The sequence below is a fragment of the Bombus bifarius genome, unplaced genomic scaffold, assembly GCF_011952205.1.
Source record: "Bombus bifarius isolate JDL3187 unplaced genomic scaffold, Bbif_JDL3187 scf7180000009343, whole genome shotgun sequence".
NCBI classification, from domain to species: Eukaryota; Metazoa; Arthropoda; class Insecta; order Hymenoptera; family Apidae; genus Bombus; species Bombus bifarius.
Window position 1 is genome coordinate 1558752 of NW_022885057.1, and position 26883 is coordinate 1585634.

The 26883-nt window shown below is 36.1% G+C and overlaps 1 protein-coding gene across 3 annotated transcripts in view; it reads left to right on the plus strand.

Annotated features, from left to right (window-relative positions):
* The window catches only part of LOC117215073 (lachesin-like), a 181443-nt gene that overhangs the window by 110043 nt on the left and 44517 nt on the right, over positions 1 to 26883 (plus strand). For 2 of the 3 annotated variants that reach the window (XM_033461493.1, XM_033461494.1), the window contains one exon: positions 24982 to 25142. In XM_033461493.1, coding sequence (XP_033317384.1) covers positions 24982 to 25142 — 161 coding nt within the window. The remainder of the gene's footprint in view (positions 1 to 24981; positions 25143 to 26883) is intronic. The other variant, XM_033461495.1, reaches the window with a different exon arrangement.

Below are 26883 nucleotides of genomic sequence, written 5' to 3' on the forward strand. Positions count from 1 at the left end.
ATGTATGAACATGCTGCCTATGATATTCTTTTGTTAACGTAGTTGTTGAGTGAGCGACGATCAAAATCGGCATACACTATCTCTGTACATATGCTTGTTTCAATATATCTTGTTATCACAAATTCATTCACTCGTTCCTTTATCAACCAAGCCTACACGTTAACCACCTCACATTTTATTAAAATGTCATGTTATAAAATTTTTATTTTATTTTTATTTTATGTAATCATTCTAAATACTACAAGATATTTCATTACAGTAAAGCGACTCCGAATATCATTTAGCTGCTTCATCTGCACCAAAATTCTAAAATGGTTAACAAAATTCAAAGACACGCCCCCACAATTTTTAGTCGACGTTTGAAAACTCGCTAGAATCGTTAAAGAAACGTCTGTCATATTCGAGCACATCAGTGGCGTAGGGGAACCTTAGATATCTCTCGAAACACTGCGCTGATGCTCCTTCCACGAGATTCCGCACGGTTGTTTCTCATTACGAGCGATCAAAGGTAAACGGTGGACAGAAAAGCGTGGAGAAATGGGGCGACGTCGTCGTAGAAGCAAAAGCAGAAAAGTAAATTTGCCGTTCACGTGTGTCTGCGTGTGTATACGAGCGACAGAAGGACGAAAAAAAAACAGACAAAGCTACAACGATTCGAAGAAAAGATGGAAACTTGAAGAAGAAATAAGGAGGAAGCGACGAACGAAATGAAGACATAGAGGAAAAAGGAAGAAAATTTATATTCTTAAGAGAAGGTATAGAAAATGGTGAAAGGAGAAAGAGAGAGAGAGAGAGAGAGAGGGAGAGAGAGAGAAGGAAATAGAGAAATAGCGAGAGCAACAGAAAAAGGGAAATTGCCATCTAGGAAAGAGTATAAATGCGAGGACGTGCTAGGTAGCGGAAAGAATCCCAATGGCATTGGAAGCGGAAACAGAAGTGGAAGAACGACGTGGTGGAGGATTGGAGTGAGGTTGCCGGAACGTGGAGCGTGGCGTGACATGTGGGATGATGCTTGGACACACGGACAGAAGTAGTGGATTTCCTGGCCAGGAACTCCTGTTTGCTTACACCCAATCAACTCCAACCTTTCCCCCATTTCTTCTTCCGTTTCGATGCTGCATACACACACACATACGCGCGCGCACACGCTCGGATGAACGAACCAATGCGTGTCTTCTTGTGCTCGCTCGTCTCGAAACGTGCAAACATAGAATTCACGTATCCTTAGGTGGTCAGACCTCCTGCTAGCAGCTACGCTTATATGTCCAACATGCAGCGTGATATAACATTGATATACAGTTATAGTTATCTCAAGAGGTCCATGATGCGCACGTACATAGTTACGCGTGAATGAAATCATGTTTGACGTTGGATCGTTAGAGGAATATGCAGAGACAGTGATAATCGTTAATGATAATGCATGCTCGTGATAATAGGGTGACGATTGTTTGATAGCGATAAAGTTATAAAGTTGCACGGTCGAATGAACCGCCTCGAAACGTTAAACGCACACATGCGACAAAAAAAGCTTCAATGAGAGGGTTGGAGACTTAAATGTGATCTCTCGGCTGAATTTTTCTTACGTTTATAATAATACGCACGTACGATAAAGTGCATCTGTACATGGACAATTAATGGATTCGATACTAAAATAAGTTTAGAAGAAATATTTTTCCGGCTTTTAGGTCCATTTCATTTGGATGGAATTTTGACCGTCCATAACCGAAAATATGTAACGAAGTATTCGTAAAACTGGCAGATTTAGATTTGTAGATTATATATAATTTATAACCTATAAGTGAATACTTGTTCAATGTTAAAAGCTACCATGAACTTTTGTTAATCAAAATTCGCGAAATAGAAGTCCATTGCAGGTTACTAAAATATTTATATGCAAATTTATATCTACGCAGTGAGAAAATTGTTGCGCAATTCTATCGCATGGTGTTTACGTCGGCCGCAATGGAAACTGAAAATCGCGCGCGGATATAGTGATGTATAACTCATGGTGGTTTAATTTTCCGGTTTCGGAACACCTGGTACAAACTTTAAACCGTGGAGCACCTGTTTATCTGATAATTTCATGAAATTGTTCCAATTAATTTTAACGTCGCGCGACAAGTTTAAATGTTTGTTATATGCCGAATTTGCAAGTTTTCAGATCGTTATCCTGGCAATTACAAAGCTTACGTTTAAAATAACGCCCATCTGTAATTATACGCATTACACCAGGCTGATAGTTGCGAAAATTTCTCGAACGAATTACCTAAACTATTCTAATTATACAAAAACAGACTTTAGTAACTGTGTTTAGGCTTTTATTATCAACTGTAACTTGATTCCTAAGCGTAATTAAGGGGCGAAATAGTAATAAATAAAAAATAACGAAAAATAGTTATATTTAATGTAGATATACCACCGAGGAATGCAGTACGAAATTTCCATTAAAAAAATTTATTAAAAACTGTGATATAGCATTTAATATCTGCTACTATAAACATAATACTATAATGAAATTTTTTCCACTAATTACACTTGCAAATTACTCTCTACGATGCCGTTTAACATTACTCGTTTAGAGAATAACGTAACGATGTTCTATTTCTTCGTTGATTATATTCGTAAAATTCTTTTTAACTATGCGGAATGGAAGAACATTATGGACAAAAGGGATTGCAGTTTATCAACGAATCAGAAACGTTCGCTTGTACTAAACTCTAATTTCGAAATATGTGTTTGCCTTGTCAACCTTGACGGCCAAACAATGTAGCAATTGCGCGGCTGTTCGTTAATCACTTACAGTGACTGGAATGCGCTTTGCTGTTCCCTCGTAAACAAACAAAATTAGCTAATAATCTAGTCTCAACCGGGTTCAGGGAACTGTCGCATCATCTCAAAATTTACGCTCGACTATGATACACGAGCGATGATGGATACAGTAGTAGATTACTAGCAACAGTTATCCATTGATCCTCATATTCCCTGATGAACTTCGCGTATGTAAAACATTCCTCATTATGACTAACGTATCTCTAAATTTATGTGACACCAAAAAAAATCAAGGATTTTTTAATTTAGAATAAGAAGGCATAGACTTCGAAAAATTAATAATATCTTATATGTTGTTATATGTAATTTAATTGTTAAAAATTTGTATCTTCGAAGAATTGAAAGATGCTGTCAAAAATATAAGAACAAAGGATGAAATACTCCCTAAATATCTCTGTTAAAACATATCTGTGTTAAATATCTCTATGGTAGATATTAGTTCCAGTGGTACTTTGACTTTTCTTCAAATGAAATTTGCAAAGTTAGAACTCCTTTGTAGCGAGTGATTCTTCTTTGCATTCTTTTGCGTAGATAAAAAATCTGATGGCAGTTAAAGGATAAAATTTATCGAAAAAGGCCAATGATCATGTTGGTTGTTTGACTTTTATTTTGCAAAGAGAATGCAGTTTACGGAAACAAAATCGCAGTAAACTTGTGCAGTGTCTAGTGAACGAAACGCCCACCTATTTTCGTATACTTGTACACATGTATATCACAGAACAACGCGAGTTGTCTTTAATTAAGCAGTGAATCATTTTTTTCTATTAAACAAAGCAAGACAAAGGTTGTCCGTTTATACTTATGAACGTTTAATGTCGTTCTCGCGATGAAAACCTACGTATATTCACCTTTTAGTTCCCAGTTATAAGGGACGTTTACAGCAGGTAATTAAAACATACTGTCGTAATAAGCTTCGTCCTTTTTACCTTCTTAAATTAAACGTAGATGTTTAGCCAGTTAAAAGTGCACGTTTCACATCCGTTCTCCATATGCAATCTAATTATAAAAATAGCTGTCAGCAGGATTTATCACGCGTTTACGCTAAATATTTTGAAAAGATAATATATTTATGACAGTTCTTTTCCTGAAACGCTCAACGATACGAGTAGATATTCTATCACGTTAAAACAATTTTCATCGTTTGAAACAAAGTAGTTATAATACTACAAATACTTCAAGTTTTCCAAGCTTCACAAAATTGTAGAATCCGGCAGAAAGAAAAATACACGGATGCACCTTGAATTTGCATAATACGAATACCTACTTGTCAAGATGTTAGGTGTATATAAATTTCCATAAGCAAGCGCCATAATTAAAATGTACGAGTTTACCATTTCAAATTATGTAGAGAAATTTAGCAGAGAGGAAAAATAATCCGTAACGAATACCACGAAGAAGGTTCGTTATCGATCACGCGCGCACGCGTTTAACCGTTAACTTTTTTTACGTTTCACATTTGTATTCCTCGTGTCGTGCTATTATTGATGATGAGCAAGCAACAGCTTTGAAACGCGTAGGAGGCAGGTTCGGTCGTTAACTAACGGCGGGAATGAGAAATTTCGGTAACATTTCACGAGTACCATTCCGACCACGTATTGCGCCCAGGGTGCAGTTGCTCCAAAGCTCGCATAGCATCATTTCTTACGTTGGCGAACAAAGAAGAACGAAGTAACTGGGTCGTTCGGTGAGGGGTGAGACGATTGTTCAACGTCACTCGGTCTGCTTAAAGAATGTACTTTTGTGTTTATCCTAATGTACTTTTCATTCGCTTTCCGCTGACCTCGTTACAATCTGTGTAACTGCTGGTAATTCTGTAAATGTCCCAGACTATACTTTATTTCCTTTTCTCTCTCTTTCTCTATTTTTCATTCTTTTCCCCTTTTGATCGCATTCAAATTATTGCTTGTACGTGTATGAAACCAAATTTTAACACACATTCTAAGGAAAATTTCCTTTGACGCGTGTATTCTGTGGCTTTGGTCTGTTCATCAATTGGTATTCCAAGTTGCTTGATTACTTTTATCTCGATAAACTAGTTTACTTCGTTAATTGTACACTGTATTTTCCAATACTGATTATTGACCAGTATAGTGGTAATTGTACTAAGATTTCTAAATTAAGTATATTATTATTATTAATAATGATATTTTTTTCTAACCACATAAGTGTATTTAGGGCGGCGAAGCAAATTGTGATTGCAATTTGTAACGAGTAACAGGCACGTTCGAAATGTAAACTAGTATGCAGGAACGCGCGTGTTCCAATTAACAATCTTCAAATAAATAAACATTCCAATTTTTTCGATAATTACCAAACACGTTTATTTTCTAGAGTACTGTTCCAATTATTTAAAAAAATCGTCACATCTCTTCGATGTAATAAAATGATTCTTTAAAACACCAAGTAATGCTTACGTTATCAATTATAATCTTCAAGTATCGTACCACCAGGCGATTCTCATGAATGTCATTTTGCTGAGTGACTCGACGACTTTTACAACTTTCAAAAGCTATCCCGTAACGCGTCGAACAACGAAAAAGTTGAACAATATTTATGCACGGTAATTTCATAGCTATTGTCGCGAACCAGTTCTCGATGTTCGTTGCTCAGTTGATCTCGAAAGTTCATTTTCTACACCGTAAAGGAAGAAGATAAAGTAACTGGGTCGCAAACTCTATTTCAACACCGTTCTGTTCTTGCATCTTATTGTTGAACGCGTCCGTACTTTGTTGTGGTTTCGTTGGATTCGACCCGACATTACATTATAACCATTCGATATAATTTAACCAAGCTGTTAACAATAGAACAATATTACCATACCGTAATTACCATAATTTCATTTGGAAACAAATCTAGTGATTTTGCGCATTTAGAGTAATTTCAAGAAATTATTGTCTGAGAATGATGAAATGTTTACGTCGTTAATACCTGCAGTAGCGGTAGCTCTGAAATTTAAAATAACATTTAGAATCTTGTAGAAGCCAGAGGAGATCGTTGATACTAAATTGACGCTAAATATACTCGCATTAAGTTCACAACACAATATGGAACATATGCGAATGTTATAACTTAATGTAACAAGCTTAACCACAGATAAAATACAACACAACGTCTATTATACGGTTCCTTGCATTATATTAATTTCTCTTAACATCGTGTATACATTATACTATATCGAATAAAAGATAGTAAAGCATAAATCTTTATTTGTGTTCCCTCGTTTCTATTCTCGTTCAGGCAATCCAAAGAACCAATTCCATTCACCTTTTCGAGTTACATCGGAAAGAAAACCAAGACTTTGTATTCCTTAGTTGTTAAACTAATCTTCCGTCGTACATCAAAGAAGCTCGGAGCGAGTCGTAAACGAGACCTTCGTTAAACAGGACGAGTACACAGAAAGACGTAACTCGTTCGGCATTGGGACCTAGGCTTTCGTACTTTACATTGAACGATTGCGATATTCTTTTTGCGGGTGAACAATCGCAAACAACGAAATACGCTTTCTTCGAATGTTTATAAGCGAGGATCGGAATTGGAAGAACGAAGCACACAAGTTTCACAAGCTCGTATCGTTCCGACTAGATATTAACTTTCCTTCTATTTCTCAGATCCGAATGAGAAACTGCAATCGACATCGTCGTATTATTTCCTTCGTGAATAATACAAATGTTCTGGTTAATTATTAAACATGCATGATGCAAAGGAATATTTCAAATTCAATGTACACTAAATATTTCACATTATATTTATGAAAACAGAACGAAAGCCCATTGATATCAAACGAATTCTGTTCCAAGCATCTTTTCATAAAACGAACTGATTACAAGTAATTTATGATGGCAGAGTTAATCGACCAACTATCTGTATTTTTTCTATAAATCGATTTATTTTGAAACGTTAAATTTCAGAAAGTCTAATATTACGATGTAGATGATTTTTGTTTGAAAAGTACACAAGGAAAATGTAATGGCTTACATCTTTCTTTCTTTATGGCAGCCCACTTTTCGAGCTCCTAATTTATCTTGTATTTTTATTTAGGTTTGGAATTACATATAGATAAAGGCAATAAAATGTACATATGTGTATGTGAAAGAAAACGACATCTTACCAATTTTAAACGAAGCAATTCAAATAAAAGAAAAAGACGTAAAAGGTTTATTCCTGTCAGAAGATAGAAGAACCAGAAGAGGAAAAAAGCGAAACATGTATCACGTGCGTCTATCGAACGCATAACCGCAGCGAATGTTTCAAATATTTCATTTATCTTGGCTTTTTCTTCCTGTAGGTACAATTTTTAACGCAAATAATCGTCGAATGCGTTACACGCGGTTAACCAGAGTTATTCCCGCGCAGCCAACGTAACAGTAAAAAGCAAAAAGGAGAAAAGCTGTCGGGTTTACCGGGAAAAGATTGAAATTTAAATCCCTTCAATGTTTCTATGTTCAATTACACGTGCTTATATGCATGAAACGCTTTTTGATGTGACGCGATGTAAAAATACGCTTGTTAAAACAACGAATGGGAAAAAACGGAGAACGAGGAAAACAGAAGAATATGGAAATGAAAGGAGGAAAAATTGACAAGGGCGAATCAGTGAGAGAGAAAGAGAAGAGAAAAAGGGAGAGAAACAGAGACTGGTTGAACCATCGGAACGGAGGTTGCGTAGGGTGGATTGCGAGCTTTTGTAGCGAGCACACAGAGCACGATACGTTGTGAAACGGATTGGCTGGCCGGATCTGTCATGTGGTATCTCGACTGACAAGAAAGACGAAACAACCAATAAACTGTTTCTGAACCTTTGTTGCGTACAGGCGGTCGCGTAACGCTGCCATTGGAATTGAAAATACCTCGTCAGCGCGAGCTCGAATTGTTACGCCTCGCTCGTTCTTGATCATCGCGCGATCAACGTCTGGTATGCATGCCCACACGGAAACTGTGTTTGAGAAGCCATCATGCAAATGAAACGAATAGGCGAACGTTGATGGAGTTCGAAACTGATCTCGGTTATTTTGGATTATTCCACAATGATAATTATTATTAAGAAGGAAATTAGGCTGGAGTGACATTCTAAAATAAAATTTATTTCATTATCGCTAACACGATCTCTCCGTTCAATCTCATGGCTTTGTACAATAGTCACGGAAAGGATTCGTACATATTCTTATCTTCCTATGAAGTCCTTTTTTATCAAGTTGTGCGTTTCATTTTTATAATAAAATTTGTTGCAGTCATATGATGACAGCACATTCTACTAGTTAAGTAAAAAAATTTTCTCTATTTCATTAGAAGCATCGCACGTAAAGTAATATGGTTCATCCAATCGCTTATTCATTGACTTCATTTAAAAGTTTCCCAGTACGTCGTTCGTAATGTTACGATTCTATTTACATTCGAAATTCATAGCCAGTACCATTCTTTCCTTAGTTCATTCTCTCCATGGGAGTTCCTGATTCTTTTTTTCTTTTTTCTTCTTTTTATACCCGCCACCTTGATAAGCAAAAAGGCAATCACGGCAACCGTTTCGAGATAATTGCATTTTTAAATTGAAATACGTGACGCTTTCTCTGCTTTCCTTTCTTCGGTACTCGGGCCGGGTGCACACTTCCTCTCTGTCTTCCTGGCCGACCCAGACATGCGCAAGAATTATTATCATGTTCATTAAAACTGGAATTTCTAGATTTTGACTGAGTCGCGTCGCATTTTCATACCATCGGATTTCAGATTATTTTTCTTGTTTGTGGTAACGAAGTTGCGGAAAACCTGGATAAATCGTGTGTTCAACGAACAATCCGATTGCAGTGCAATTCATTTTTTTTTTTTGCAGTCTAAATATGCGTCAAATTTCCTGGTTTGTTTCATAACACGTCAAATTTTCTAACGTACATAGTTCATTTATTGCATATGGCTATGGTTACGATGAATACGTGTTCCGGGTTCTGACAAATACTTCAAAGCAATCAAATATGTTACGAGTGTATGAATCTCGATCTTAAGATATTCCATTCATTAGAACGTCAATTCGATAGAATACGCATCTATTAAAACCATAGTTCAACAAAAACCATATAATGTCTACAATAATGTTTCCAATTTTGACCGAAAATTTTAATTGACAAACTTTTATCGTTAATATCGCAAGTAATCGCAAATGCTCGATCATTAAGGTTCAGAGGTTCGGGAAAATCAAACCCATCGAAACCACGGTCCCGTCACAGACGAAAAAAAGAAAAGGATGAGTTCCCATTCCCTGAAAGTCCAAGTCAACGGCGCGAGTGTTAAGTGCGCGAACATCGGTGAAATAACACGATCCAGTTTGGCCCCTTCCCGGCTGGTGGATCGGCCGGTCAACTTTCGTTGGTGAGTTTGTTTCAACGACATCGGGTCTAGTAGTACTCGCGGGAGAAAAGTAGACGTGTAAGAAGGGGTCAGCCGAGAAAACGTTTGAAGAAGGGTCAGAGCTGATCGACAGCAATACTCTGCTGCCAACGATGGCCACGGTGGTCAGATCCCCGTGGGAGACGTGGGATAGCACGTTATTCGCTTGCGACTCCTTATACCCGGGGACACGACTCGACCCTTGACCCACCACACCTCCTTCCATCCTCTCCTTCTCTCCATCTCTGCTTTTCTTACGCGTCCTTCTCGTTCGTCTTCTCGTTTTTCCTCCCCTTTCCTTAGCTTTTCCTTACTTTCTCGCCTCTGCCCTTTCCTCGATTTCTCGTCTTGAATGACTTTCTCTTTTTCCACCCATTTTTCCCACTTCCTTTTCTCCACGTTCTTACTCTGGGCTTCTCCTGTTTCACATATCTAGTTCTCTCTCTCTCTTTCTCTCTCTCTCTGTTGTCGATTATACGACTATCCACGGATGGTCATAAACGTCCCCACATTTCCACGCTCCACCTACGGTAGCTCGCAGCGACAATTATCGGCCACGAGCCAGGGTTAAAATAACTGACGATTCTTGCTGAGCACGTGCTCCTTGATGTTCCTTGGCAGGAAAGAGACGGAGGGAATCACTCGTTATCACGAGTTTCATCAACTTTCCCAGTTTTTGCTCTCGGATCTTGTCCAGGTTCAGAAATGTTTTGGCGTACCATTGAAGAAGGGGTTGGTTTTGATAACTTGTTTTTTATTGTATACCTATATATTATAATTCATGAAATTCTTACTAAAATGTAGGTGATGAAATTAAATGTTTGCCTTTCAATATTATATTATAATTCAATCACCAGTGTATGAGGTAGCAGCTTGAATTTAGTTTAGTTTAAAGGAAAACTGTTTTCTTTTTAAATTGAAAGTTTCTTAAGGTGGTCATTTCTTAATATACTTGTAATAATATATATTGCAAACACCATCAATTTTTATTGAAGACACGTGCTAATCAATCAAAGACACGAAGCTAGATTCTCAAAGTAAAAAGATAATAGTAATTCAATAAGCTTCATAATTTATAACTTATAACTAAAATAAAACCTAAAAGGTTTCTTAATAAACAAATATATATTATAGAGCAATTACAGAAACGAGTATAAATGTTCAATTTGTTTAAATATTGTACGTACGCGAATTCTTATAGAACACGTGTTTCTTAATACTAGCTGACGTAGAGAAATAGAAGATCACTCGTTATACTGACTTTCACGAACTTTCTGACTTTCCTCAGGCTAGTTCAGAGACTCTGGGTGCGAAAAGTTTCAGAAATAAAGAAGTTCCGTGGAAAAGGAACGCGTCTGCCAACATTACTAACGGCCACGTAATTGCGGATGTGTCGAAACTGTGAACAGGCTCGTTATGGTTTTTGTGCCGGTATTGAAAGCACTGTTGAACGAAATTAAGCGTGGATGTGTTCGAACGTAGTTAGCACCGTTTCTGAAAAAAATTGTACGTGATTAGGAATTGAAAGCGTAAAGCTCGGCCGAAGTTACGCTATTTTCTCCAAATATTCTTTATTGGACCAGTGATAGTAACATTTATCTCACGATATTTTGCTCCAAAACCATAGTGTTGCACCAAAGAAATAGGAGCAGAAAGTAACCGCGGACGATCGTGGCTAATAAGTTGGTACTCGTGACGCGATTATACGACGAAATGATACACAGAAGCCGCTCCATCCATTGCAGTCCGAAAAGTATTGACCTTCGTATTTTCTCAGTAAACGTCGGACCGGCTATTTGCTCCGGTATGAAAGTGCGAGGAATCAATTTTAGCAATCGGCGGGAACGATGTCCCGTTTGCTTTTCTTCCGCTTCGGCCGTTTCAAAATATTTTCCAACGACACTTGTGCACGGGTAATATTTATTCAATGTATTTCGCGTTGTCGCGAAACATCCTCCATTCATCGTTTCCGTTTCTTAATGCGATTTCAAGCGAATACAGTGGTACAGAGAGAAAAAGGGAGAGAGAAAAGGATAGGAAGAGGCAAGAAGTATTTGCTAAAATAACCATGAATTTGGCCGGTGGAAGTGAATTGCTGCCCGTTCTCTGTTCTGTTGACCATTTGGTAATGTTTCGCGGCCGCTTAATGAATCCTGATAGATTCCCACTAATATTTCGTTCGGTTCAATTTTGGTTCGCCCTACCGTTGCCCGCTTCCGCTCGAAGGGCCAACATTTGTTTCCGGTGAAATCGAGCACGGTGAAATTGAATTATGGACTGTTCTTTACATTCTTATCTATAGTACTAAGAGTTTAGAATATATCGTAGAATTTATTATAAAATATATTGTTTTGATATTTCCATAGAAAATTGATATTTCCATTTCTTAAGAAAATTACTATCCGCAAATTAAAATTTTATTGTAGGTTATTCAGTACTGCAGAATCCATCTTTTTCAGTATAAGAACTTGATTGTATACTGAACAGGATAATTACATACTCCTGCCTTAATTAATATATATATATAATGCGATAATAAATGTATCTTTTGAAGATAAATACGGCAGAAAAATGATAAAACAAGAGATTCTCAGTTCCTTGAAGATATGTAATTGTTAATATTATCTGCATCAACTGAAATTACTTTCGTGTAAATAACAAGCAATACAAAGACTTTAAATCACAAACGTTGGTCCATTCTCTGGAAAATGAAGAAAAACGGCGAGATGCGCCCGAGGGAGGGTGGAATTCTTCGTACGGCTCAAATTAGTGTTTGAATACGACGGATGGTCATTGAAATTACTGGAATGTCCGTTTACCCTCTGGAGAACGTTCACTCGACGGACATGGTCCATCGGGGAATCAATCTTGACAATGGAAATTCGACGAAAAACAAATTGCAGCGCCGAACAGATATTTTTGAACCAGCCGCGTTTTATTTCACGTATGAGCAAAAAGTTTCTCCCCGTTGACAGCTCTATAATATTTATTACAGTGAAAATACATAGAAAGGACTCAACTCCATACATCGTTACAATTTCTCTTCGAGCTAAATGCTTAAAGTTATAATTCAGTTTTAGAAATATTTTGATCGTTATAATCCACATAATTAGAATTATTGCAACATCAAATATAATATTTACAAAGATGATAACCAAAAAACAAAGTACAGTTAGCTGTCATATCATTATGCATTCGGTAAACTTAAAACGATTTCTATTTATATTTATCTCTATTATGTATATTTATTTATGGTAAAGCTGAACTTCGTTTAGAATGAACCTTTCGGAGACAAGCTAGTTCGTATAACGAGGTTATTTATACATATAATAGGAGTCCAGTTAACTCTCCTTACTCTTTATAATTTTTCATTCAATTAATAAGGATTCGCGTCCGCATAAGAGGATTCTACGAAACGTTTGCTCTGAAATACGTACATGTGTATGTAATATCGTTGCAAACTTATATCGATTGCGAAGCATGAGAGTACGTTACACACGTGCCTCTTTATGCCACACGTTTACAGTGGCTCACGAAATTATTCGAACGCTTACCATATGCAAACTTGAATGGCCGAAATAATGTACATTAAAGTAATTTGCTTAGATAAGCAGATGTCAATAGGAAGATGGAAGTCTTAAGATCATGTCAGTAAAATTTGAAAAGGATTCAAAAACGTAGGTAGGAGTCATGATACATTTATTAGAAATACGCATTGTAAGTGACTCGCAAAAGTATTTGAAAGCTACATATATAATTAAATTATTTAATATTAATATTTTGTTGGACCATCTTTAGCAGCAATAGTGTGTCTCAATCGACGTTCCATACTGTAAACCAATGATTTTGTAAAACTACACTCAACGGAGTTCCATATTTCTATAATTTTATCTTTCAACACTTGCTTTGAGATTATCTGAAATTTATTTAATCTTTTTCCCATTTCAGCCCATAAATTTTCAATTGGATTTATGTCTGGACATTGCGGTGAAGTAATTAACATGTGTGGTGTCTTATATACGATCCATTCTTTCACAATTCTAGCAGTATGCTTAGGATCATTATCTTGTTGGAAGTGGAAATCTTCCAATAATCCTAATTTACGGGCACTTTCTTTAAGGTTATTTTTTAAGATATTTAAATACTTACATTTATCAAGTATTCCATCAATAAATATCAAATTTTCGGTGCCACTGGCAGCCATGCACCCCCACACCATGACCGATCCACCTCCGTGTTTCACTGTTTGATATAAATGTCGAATTTCTAATTCCGTATTTGGTTTTCTCTACACATAATTTTGACCATCTGAGCCAAAAATGATAAACTTTGACTCGTCCGAAAAGATGATTTTGTCCCAAAAAGAATTATATTTATTAATATAGGTTTTTGCAAAAGTCAATCCTTTTTTATGATTTACCGCGTTAATATATGGCTTCTTGCCATATTGTTTCCATGAAAATTATTGTTTCGTAAGATTTTCGACATAATTTCGGGTGAACTTCTTTATGAAACATATCACCTATTATACTTGCGAATTGAGGAGCGGATGTAGTAGGATCTTTTTTAATTCGCGAATGATAACTTTCTCCTCTTTTCCAGTCAATTTCTTTGGTCGACCTGATCGAGCTTTGTTTGCAAGTATTCCCTTATTCTTTGACTTTTTTATAACATAACGTATTGTGGACTTCTGTCCACTATTCCGGCAATCTCGTTATATGATTTGCCGTCCTCGTGTAATCGGAATGTTATTTCTCTTTCACACTTTTTTGTTTCAGACTTTTTGGTATTCATTTTAAATACTATTGTGCACACTTTTACGTTACTGTTACTGAAACGATATCCTAGCATCAAGTGAACGTACCAATATTTGCATTTAGCAATGATGTTTACATTCGGTGCAGAGGGTGATAAAAAACTATCAACAGTGTTACGGCGTTCGAATACTTTCATGAGCCACTGTATATGTTATTGTTAGACGTTCATATAAGTGGATTGACGCTCGGCTATAATTCAGATAATAGCAACTCAACTAAATTTCGGCCAATCAGACACTACTAAAATTTCATTCATATAAACAGAGGTTATATAAACGAAGATTCACTGTATTGATCACATACAATATTTAGAATAATATTTAATATTTATCAGGATTGCTCAGTCAGATTTAAACTTTCACGAGATGCATAAAATCGTGTACTTTAAAATGCTTTGCAATAATAATTTTTCAGGGATAACAAAACGCGGTACTTTCAAAGTAGAATTATTTTATTAATATGTATTATATTACATCGAATAAATGTAATATACGACGTTGCTAAATTCCACGTGCGCGTAGAATGATTTTTAACGTAGTATATTTACATTTAAATACGCATCCATCTCGAAATGAACGAGGATTTGCTCGTTTAATAATTTTGCATGACAAACGATAGGGAGAACGACACTCATAAACGCGTGCATGTCTATGACGGATATTAAAATCGGCAAGAGAGCATCCTTGAGTGTCACGTGAAAAACTCATTAAAATCATTGTCAGCTGGTTAAACCAAATACATAATGTTGCGATCGTTGGCCGGATCAACGTTCATCCAAATTAATTTTAATTGCAATTTGTAGTACTCGCGATACTGTCTTACCTGTATTCATTATTTAAAGACATATTAATTGTCACGAATCGCACTTAATACAAGTGGCCATTATTAATTTCAGAATTAATATCTCATCGGCATAAAATGTGTATTATCTCGGAAATGTCCGTTGTATTCGTTAGTCGTCCATTAATTAATCAAAATGGCCAAATACGCGAATATCGTTTTATTCGATATTCTATACGGATATTTTAGTAGCTTCTTTCGGGAAGTAGTAAACGAAGAGAAAAAAGAAATTTTTAATTCTATTAGGTTGTTGGAAAAGTTATATATTTAATAAAGTTGGAAAGAATTTATAAGACCAACGTTATGATATTAAATGTAGCTATTAACGATAGAAAAACTTAGTTGCTCGATATAACGACGAAGACCGAGGCAAAAATATTGAACCTAAAATGTTTAACTCCATGTGTGCCATTTATATACACTAGAATATTATTTTAATTTCAAGAAATTGAATACTCTAGAAACCAACATACACTACTTCGAGTAACCAAATTGTAGAAGCTATTCAACGACTAGTCGCAGCTATTCATAAAAAAGTAGATTAACATCGAAGTTTTTTTAAGTTTCGCTACCTTCCTTTCCAATTCAATAATTTCATTCTCTTCTCCAATCTTTATTTGTTTCCCTAACTATGTGTATTAATGAGCGGCGTATATAAACGAACGAATGAACTGGTAAATAATTCCGAATATATTCAAACGTACACCGATAATCTCATATTCTTCGTGTTACTCATACCCCGTACAAGTTTCGAGGGATTAAATCACGGGTCGCAAAGTTGGATGAATCGTTCCGTGCACCGTGGTATTACCCTTGTAAATTTTCGGATACGCGTGGAAATGCACCGGTGGAAAAACAAAAACTGCATCGTGTCGCGTGTCACACGAACATTGGAGACTAAGGAAAGTGGCGGTTTCACAAACACCTTTGTAATATCCAATAATAGCGCGTCCAAACATATAAGTAAAAATAATAATAGGTATTTTGTTAAACCCTAATGACTTTCATTTGTAACATTAAGATTAACGGGCACCAATCCATTAACAATTTCGGATACTATAATCGTACGCAATAAATCTCTCGCTAGATACAATGCAAATCCTGATCCTTTTCAAGCTGCCACTTACATTTCGTACGTATCACACGGTTAACAATGATTATCCTATGCGGGACAAATCCTCTAAAAGCGAGAACACGATAAATAGCCGCGAAACAAACGCTCCGACAGAACTCGTCGACGGAACTGCAATCTATTCTACGTGGCGTCGCATCGTCTTCGAATTTATCAAAATCAAGGGAAACAGAACAGTAGGAGTGGATGGCTTCTTTGGCACGAAATCTACGTGTACCGGTCAAAACCTTGGCTGAACCACTGGAAAAAGATTCATTAATCAAGAAAACAGTTACACGGTACTGTGATTCCCATTCTACCGAATTAATAATGTCTCTGTTAGCGTGACTGGAAAACTTCGAAGAAGCGTATCAAAAGCAGATATTAATCGAACACATGCACGTAAAGTTCCAAGCGAAAAAGGAGAACTTTTCTCATTGTCTCGATGTCTAGAATCACACTCGATAAATATTGTACACCTCCATTTTTCATGTTATGTATATTCATAAAGCAATAATAGCACAAATTCTAATTACTCCTTCTATACGTATCTCTATAATATGCTGATAAGTACGTTGAACGTTTATCGACAGCAATCTACCACTGCAGGAACCATGATGAATCGAATAATTAAAGCTCGTGCTACTATTACTCCAGAGATAATTGTAGGAGCATCAAGATTCACGATTCCCAGTTTTAGGCAATGTATCGCTGCTGATACACGTCACTACGAGCATTTGCTAACCTAAACAGTAAATTCACGTACCATTCCAACACAGCCTTGGTATTTGATCAGCTTTTCGGTATTCAACATCAATCCATACAACATGCGTTTAAATACGTTATAACATCCGCTGAAAAAAGGATCCTATGCTTTTTTGCACAGGAATACCAGTTAAAAAATTCGAAAAAGCACTCCAAATAAAAGATATTTTCGTATCGCGCAGCTAAAAAATTTAAAGAAAAATATCCAATCTCGCGTGAAAAAATTTATTTCCTCTGTTCCAATAGCATTTTTCTTGAACGTGACGAAGTTGCTCGCTTTCCTCGGCGTTACAAACGAAGGCGGATTTTCTTGTGAAAAGGGGCGCCTTTCGCGACGCGTCGCGTTTCTTCTTGACCGTTGTTCCAGCTTACACAACTTGCCGGCTGAGCCGGATAATCGCGTTAACAATTACGTGCCGGTTCTACTGGGAGTTATCTAAATTGATTGCAAGAGTAATTGCATTCGCCGCCGAGGTTCCGCCGCGTGAAATTAAAGCGCGCCGTTTTAGCGTACACACGCGTACCACCCTTTCGCTGATATTTACACCGGCGCAATCGGGGATTCCGCCAGATTTTCTCCCTCTCTATCAATAGATTCCCAGCGAATTAGTTCGATTTTTTAATGCGTTGCTTTATGACGCACATAATTTATCTAGATGCAAATTTTTAATTGGCATTGCACTGCTATTTAATCCAGATGTTATCGGATGTTACCGTGCCATTTGAATTTAATTCCATCCTTTGATTCTAGATAACTTGAAGAATATGATGTATTTTAATTGCTGCATTGTTTCTGATTTTTTATAATGACTAGAGAAGAGTATGTAATTGTCGTTTATTAATGTAGATCAGTTTAATGTAATCACTCAAAAGGTAAATATACGTATTCTTTAAATTATTTAAACAATAGAAACACCAGACAGACGAAATTGCCAAGCCGGCTGCCACAATGCGTTAAGAAGCGAAAGTAAGAGAATGTCCGTGAGAAAATACTGGCAATTAGAATTAATGATCCACGTCTCGCTTAAGCTTATGTAATTGTAAGTGCTAATTACCGTAATCCTATCGTCGTCTGTTTTATTATAAATCTTTTCATATTACTCACGTTCATCCTATTGTTTAAGTTTTACGATTAACTACCGTCTTATTCACTGAATCAACTCGTCTTGATTTTTCACTCTAAGAAACTAAACAAACGTTTTAGTTTACACAACGTACAAATATTTCACAGCTCGTAATTCGTTTAAAAATCGTTTAGAACCGAATGCGAAGAATTACGTGACAAATTATTTACTACGCTTATACAATATACTTTACCTGATCCTATCGAAAAATGCTCGACCACGTATGTACACTCACCCATGTATGTACAACCTCTAATAAAAATTATCGCGAAGTCTCGGCGTCGCTCGTCATTCTAACCTTCAATGTGTGTACAACTTGTTGGGGGATCAATGTGAGCAAAATCGTACGCGACAACGTAACAACTCTAGCGTTTCTTCGCGTTTCCAATTTCAAGTGGCATTCCGTTTTCTTCGACGAAGGTTCCACTCTCCTCCAGCGTGCGCATTACTAACAGACAGACAAGCGTCTCTCGTTGAAAGAAGAGACGAGAGCAACGAAACCAGGTTTCTCTTGCAAGATGGGAAAGATGGAAAAGATGGAAAATTGGAAGAAAGCAAAAGAGAGAGAGAGAGAGAAAGGGAACAATAAGAAAGCAACGAAGAGATACCGTGTAAGATATTCTAGGCAAGGTACGAGCCTGAGCGAGTTCCTTATCCATGGCACAGGGCGGTATGAGAAAGAAATCTTTAAAGCGTACTTTGATTCATAGATGGCCGCCTCGCCACTGAGGGACAGAACGTGACCCAGCATTAAGTGCTCTATAAAATATTGCGCTCATGTAAATATCCTCGTAAAATTCAGTCGGCTCTGTTGCCTCCTCTCGTACAACGACATTGCCATCCTCTTGTCGCACAACATAACGCTCATCATTACCGACCGCGTGATATCCTTGATAATCGATGCGAGTCGCGATTTGATATCCCTTCTGTTCCTTTTATCGATCAGCGTGCTAACATTGTTCTTTTCCACGTATCTCACCACCGGAATTTATTCGACGATTTTCTGCAATTCGGGGACGATTATTGAACTGAGTGGGTGATACGTTGTTTAGAGGTGTTTGGTATTAGCGGTGAAAGGGTTAATAGGAATACAGGGATGCCGTTGATATTTTTGATATTTTGAACATTTTTTAAATTATGTTTGTGGGAAGAACCAATATGAAGATTAAATTAGAAGAACTGCTCTTACAACAGGTAGAAATTTCATTGAAAGCTAATTGCTATTCTAATTGCTAATTTGCTAATCTACCGTATACCTCACAATATAAACCCTGTCATGTTTAACACTGGAATTACCACACCAGTCAAATTGACTGGTTTTAAAATTCCTATTTCATGTTATATTTTTTTCCGCAATAATGTAATGACTTTCGCAACGATAACTAAAAGAATAATATAATGAATTTTATTTTATTTTTTTATGTATTCAAACTCAAAATAATTTTGTATGAATGCTACTTATACCAATACCAGTCAAAATGGCTGGTACTTGTCAAAATATAGAAGGGTCTTGCAATCTGTTTATCGAACCCCAATTAACTGCGTATTATTCAATATGATGATATCAGTTATCAGGAAAATTCCGGATCGATCGCTAGATCACTAAATGCCAACACTAGAAATACCACACCAGTCAAAATGACTGGTTCTACAATTTTATAAATGTGTTAATCCTCATTTAGGAATCATTGTCCCAGATGGATTAATAATACCAAAAATGTACTACATAACATGGAATTCCTTCTGCAAGAAAGTAATAAATCAATAAATATAAAAATATTCTATTATTGCGTATGTTTTAAAGACCAGTCATTTCAATTGGTTTTGGTAGAAATAGCTTCGTGTTAACTATCGGTAATTCTAATGTTAAAGAAAAATCAATTTCTAAACATTATAAACATTATGTTCTCTCTTTCTAAACATTATAAACATTATATTCGCGCTTTAAAATTTCTGATGGAAGTAGGTCCGCAATGCTAGTCGTCGACCAGTCTCTCCGATCATCGATTCGAAACGTGCATTATATATTTTCGTCGCCGGCGAGGAACAACTTTCCTCCTTGAGTTGTCTCGTTGCAATATTAACAGTTCACGGAAATATTTTAGATGCCAATATCGCATAGCTGTATGGAGCTTTCGCGAAACTGCGCCGGAGACCAGAGAAAGAATACGTAAATTATTTTGGACGATCCCTAGAACAAAACGGATGAATTCTAAATATTAATATTTCGCGATCATCGCATGAACCTCCACCGTTTTTAGCCAGGGAACACACGACACGCTCTTGGATATCGATGAAATAAATTTTTAGCTCGCTTCTCCTGTCGTCTTTGATCGACCGAGAAAACTCCCTCGAGTTCTCAACTTTCAATCGTTCGCGCGTGCTGTGTACACGAATTTGTAACCAAAAACGCTTAACACAGGACACGGTCACCTACCGCACGAAATCATACAGGCCAATCAAAAACTTTCCGGATGCATTGAAATTTTCATTAAAAATTTTTGACAAGAAACATCGTCTATGCAACACGTGCTTCGCTTAAAAAACGTATCTCACGCCTCGCTAACTATGTGTTTGCCTAACCAAACGAGTACCATTTCTTTTCGACGAATCGAGTAATTCGTGTGAGGAGGTTGTTGGAATAAATTGATTAATCACGAAGTTCGCTCCCTCGTTTCATTCGTTTAAAGCTTAAACGATGTTTCGTGCACTGGGAAATTTACACGTTTATGGGAGAGCATAAATTTGAGGCGAATATCGAACGGAACTGGTTCTAGTTAGCAAGAAAATAACAAGACGAGGAAATCGGTAATGAGAGACGGAAGTGAGCGAACGATCAGGGTTTAGCGCGTAATTGCTGATTTAAGATGCTGTACTGTAGATCGTGTTTAGGCAATGGTAACGTTAATATTTGCGTTTATGGATATGAGACGCTGTGTAAATCCTTCTTCTTATGTTTATGATCTAAAACTTTATGTACTTGATTTTGAAAGACTAATTAAGGAAAGCAAAAAATATTCCCGATTCGCGTGATATATGAAAGTAATATAAAATCCAAATATGTTTTCCACGTTAAAAGACTAAAATTAATTTGTCAGAATTGTAGCTGTACATAAAATATATAATGAAAGATCGAATCATCTGTGTTATACAGAAAATAATGAACAAATGTTCCTGCCTTTATTTTTTTTCCAAGACATTTTTCTTCTTTATGGCACGCATTTGAAAGAAGTAATTCGTCGCTTTCTGCTTGAAATTCCATTTGCTAGCTTTGCTCACTTTGTGCGTTCACAGTTTACAATACATATACGTTATGCGATAGCATAGATAAGATTTTTGCAGTTTATTTAAAACAAGCATTGTTTCTCTTTATCGTGCGTGCACATGTAACCGAATTTTAGTCAGCGAACAAATATTGGAAATGATTTTTGAGGTTGAAAGAGTTTTTAATGGTTGCGTACTTCCATACAAACTGTCATAAACTGCTGACCTGCATTCACGTAAATGACATTTGATATTTCAAAAAATCTTTCCAATTTATTTTTCTCTTATCTTCCGGTCAATTAAAAAAAATGTGTCACCAAACAGTGTCATGAAAAGCCTATCCCAACAGGATCCACAAACTCTTCCTAATGAGTGAAAAATATTAATCTATAATTGAATGCAAATGTTTAAAAGTATGTATTTGGCGTTCAATTTAATGCAGGAATATACATTTTCAGATAGATTTTAAACTTTACTAATATCATGATAATCGAGTCTCATAACCATATTAATAAAATTGTAAAATATTTCATACGGCACATTAATATGAATATAAAAGTTTTCTATAGTATGTGTTCGAATACTTTCGTGAACCAGTATACATTCGTATTTGTGGAAAATCTGAGCGACAAAAAGTCATGCCTAACTATCGAAACCATCGTCATGACGGTTTTCTATTCCTTGTTAGAAGGTATCGCGGCGAACCACTCGTCGCGAGGTAAATTCGAAATCCGCACGTATGCGTTTTTCTTGAAAAATGGCAAAAAAGTTTATACGGTGAATCAGTTTCTTCCCGAAGCGACGCCGGCATTTTATTGAGCGCACCTTTATTTCGCGATGGCTCACCGGTGATATATGTTCGATTGCATAACTGTCGTTCCAGCTGCGTTAGAGATACCGCTGAAGCTTCCCTCTAATTTTTCATTGTAATACGATTTACGGGAACTTCTCAATGCGCTCCTCTACAGGGCTTTCCACATAACTGGGACAACCTATATCTTTAAGATGGTTAGAAATTGAAGTAATACCGTAAGACACGGTAAAATGGCATAGAATGAACACAATTTGGTGTATTCATGATACATCACCTTTTTCTTATGCTTTGATACTGTTAGCTTGAAAATTGTTATACTTTTATATTATCCACGATACTTTAATGCTTTGTCAGATACCATGGGATATTTAAAGGAAAAGGAGGTGTTGAAGAAATTGATATAAATTCTAATTAAGAAATTTGGCAGTATTCGGTATTTCGTTTTGCGATTTACCGGTTCATTTTCGTGCAAAATTCGTTTACATGAAATACAGTTAATTCGATTCTGCATTTTATACAAAATGTAATATTTTATCGTGCGCGACATAAAATAGTCAATTCCACGAGATTTCTACTTGAATATGCGCATATATTTATTTTATAATCGAAGGAAATACTTTGTGGATAACGAATCAAAGAGCTTGACGCTACCACCTGACAAATTCAAGATAAGAGTATAGGAAGATGAACGTATATTTGAAATTATTTTAGATTTGCAATATACAGGATGGTTGGTAACTGGTGGTACAAGCGGAAAGGGGGTGATTCTAAGCGAAAAAGGAAGCCGAAAATACAGAATAAAAATTTTATTTTTTTAATTTTTCTTTTTGTTTAATTTTTCCATCGAGACAACGATCTACAGTGAGATCAGTTATAACGAGACGTGATAAAGTGCACGCGTACCGAGCGAAAATTCAAAGTCGATTTTCTCGAAAACAAAGCCTCAAACGAAAAATTTTTATTACAGGGTAAATATACCCTGTGTAAATGTATATGATATAATTAATATATATAATTATATATTTATATTTATTTATATAATAATATATACATATATTCATTGGAAAATGTAGTAATTTAATTTCATCTGAAAATATGCATTCATTTAAATTTCCAGTACAATTTTCCTCTATTACCGTCGATCACCTGCATTCACTAACTTTTCATCGAATAACAATATCAATATCAAATAATAACGTGATAATCAAATGTTACGATATGAGTAGCATCTGTTACAGGAAAAATGTATATGAACTTTTAGAAATTGCCTATGTAATACATTTCTTTTTTTTTCAATTTCTATATTTTTCAAAAACATAATTTCAAACATTTTTAAATGTGTTTGCTATTTAAGATATGTTCATGAATTTATATCATGTATAATTTTCTTTGTTCTTCGTCTGTTTTAAAAAGCATCTCTCTTTATCGAAAAAGTTTCGCGAAAATATTTCTTGCTTTTACCTATCCTCTTCTCTAGAAATTTTGGAAGAATATAATACCTTAACCATACCGAGATTTTAATAATGTATTATTCATACCCGTATAGGGAAAGAAAAAAAGAGGGAAGAATAAAGATTAATCTATAACCCTAAACATTAGTTATGCGAGCGATTATCTCTCTTCTCTACGAGTTGGAGTAATATTATCTCTAGCACTTTTTATACACTGGTCGTTTTCTCCTGTGAATTTACCTTTTAATCCCTTACATCCTTTAAATTTTCAGTTCTTCGTTTCTCGTAACCCAAAGTAACAGTTCGTGAATTTCAATTACACATGCTACGCATACCTACGATTTTGAACAGTTTTGGAAGGTTCTACGATTACGAGAAATTGCTAGTAATTGATCGAAAGGTAATTTTTCCATTTGTATCGAGTATTGTAAATTATAAGGACATTTTTGCTTTAATAACATGATCCATGCACCTTGACCCTGTATACAAATTCGCATTTTAACATATCGCGTATCAACATATTTCCTAGTTACGAACGTAACACCTTGTTCTGTGAAAAATTCGCGCTGAAATCATTGCCAAATCGGGGCTATTTGCTTAAAAAAAGGCATTTCCTTAGAGATAGTAGAATTCTCTTTAAAAGAAGAAGATAAAATGAAAATCTCGAGGAGCAGAATTTTCCGCGCTGCTTCATACCAGCGAAGATAAAGCATCCAAAGTGTGCGCCAGTAAAACTTTTCGACGTTGCTTGCTTCGCAGATAACATTCCCTTAAGAAACCTGATGTCTCTAGAAATTAGACTCTTCTTCAAGCCTCGGTTTATGTTCACCGTCATTTTTTTCTATCATTAATTATTATCTAATCATTTTAATCTATAAGAATATGCTACCGCTGCCGTCCCTTTACGGAAAATTTTTCTTATTTATAATGAACGAAGAAAAATATAAAATAATTTAATATGTAGTTTGCGAAACTATACATTTCTGGAAACTAACATTGTGAAATAGTTTTAAAACACATATGAACAAACGTATGTACCTCACATGGTAATATTCAATTGAGCGGTGATATCGACACAGAATCAATTTAAGACATTAATCCCGAGTATGGACGTATGCGCTCCAACTTGAAAACAAGCTTTTTTTAGTAATTCGAACAAAAGGCCAATCCGTTTCACAATGCAAAATTTGCCCGTTTTACATATTGGTATTTTATTTTATCCATACATGCTATTTTGGAAACTTTCGACATATATCAGGGCTTCACTACTCTTTTTTCACACATTTTTTGACACATTTCTCTTTTCACTGCATTTTATGCTTGGATATCGTTAACGTCGACGAAATTTTTGTCGCTGAATATTAAAAATAATTTTCATACATTTCCCTGTGGTTACATTGTGAAATTTGAATATGGAGTAAACTATAAACAATAACAATGAAATAGGTATAAACAATGATCTAAATCTAAAGAAATATTGCTTAATAGATATTTAAATCTGTCATCTGACTGATAAAAAAAGATAAGTGTGCACGCATTTGAAAAAATGACCAATTATTCGATGAAAAAAATGGCCGATTGATTGTTACAGTGACGGGGCTCGAGCCAGACTTCACATACCCGTTGGAGAACTTAACGATCTCGCAGGGTCGAGACGCAACCTTCACCTGCGTGGTGAGCAACCTCGGTGGATACCGGGTGAGTCCTTCCTCCTCCGCGAGCGGAGATCACTCTGGCGGCGCCAAGGCCCGGGTAACTATTTTACCATTAACCTGTGTCCGCCTGTAATGGACTACCTTATCTACTACTACTACTACTACTACTACTACTACCTACTACTACTACTACTACCATCACTACTACTATTACTACTGCACTACTTATATGCGCGTGTGCCTGCACCTCACAGCACTGCATTTAACTGCACCACTGCCAGCTATGAAAAAGAAAACCACCGCAGCAGCCGCCACCATCACTAAAGCATCTCTCTGTACGACATCCATTTTCACCCATCAGCCGATATAGAACCGCTGCACATGAACTGAAACGTGCCAGCCCGCGTGACTTAAACTTTTCGAGCATACTTTTTTCTTCTTCCGCGGCGTTCCTTCCTTCCTCCGTCATTCTCATTCCTTACGGCTTCTCTACGCCGGACCTTGTCGACCGGAAGGTGGTTCCTCTTGGTAACGAGACACGCGAGAAAAAAGTAAACACACGAAAAGAGTAGAAAGAAACGAAACGGAACGAAAAGAAAGAAAACAGACGTAAAAAGAACTCGCGATTACAGAACGATAGGAAGAAAGAACGAGAGAAAGAATAGCTTGCAGAATAGCAGACGATAGCTTGCGAAAAGTTCGTACATATTGTCTCTCTTTCACTGTGTATCTGTACACGATGACAACTGTGACACCAGACTGTTTCAGGCGTAGTTAGAGCGTTCGGCCGGTTTCCTTCGACCGTGTTTCCTCACTTTACGTTTTACAGAGTGTTTCATATGCGATAAATATACCGCTGATTACAGATATTATAATATTATATTATATTATTATATTATATTATACTATAAGTACATTTCGTACTATAGTAAAGTTTACGGATATAGGTTTATATAATAAATAAAGTTTGTAGGAGTTCCTCGGTCGAGAGTCATTTTTTGAGTAATTGGCAGAACATCATCTCCTGCCTTCTAACAGCTTACCTCAGGTGCTTCAGGGCTAATTCTCTAAAACGAAATAGTCAGTCAATACAATATGTATGTTCCTTGATATTTCTAAGCATTTCATGTCTATCAATTCCGGTTTCCTTCTCATTTTACGTTTATTTCTAAATTTTAAGATCCTTCGCTCCATCATTTTGAAACACTCTGTGTAGATCCTCGTGTTATTTCATATTTGTTTCACTCATGAATTATCATGAACAATCGATGTGAACTGGCCTTCTAATCGCTGCTACGTATCGATACCAAGGTAGCATGTGCTTATTCTTAGACTCTTTCATAGACAGATCCATTTTTTAGTTCTTGCATTAATATAAGTTTATTTTTTTTAATTAACACTCGGAGCAATATTTAGATATTTAAAAAATGGCATTGCCGTTCGGACAGTCTAAGGCATCTGAAAAATAGCAGTAGCTTGGAAAGTAGATTATGCGGAATCGAAACTATAGCTATTGATAAATTAGATGAAGAATAAGCAGAAAATTAGTAATTGTAAAGTCAAACTGCCAATCTAATTCTTTTTCGAGCTCACAATATACAAAAAGATACGACGAATGCATCACAGCAAAGTAAAATTTAAAAAGTAATTAGAAGACTGAGTCTGCAAATTTTTTTTGGGAAAGGAACATAAAAGATATAGAGCAAGAGACAGACATTGATGACAAGACATAGATCTGCATTTAGATCAAATGTTGTTAATATAACAAAAATAACAAATATTCGGTACGAATATGAACATGATAAACAATAAATATACAGCGTTTAACAAAAACGGAT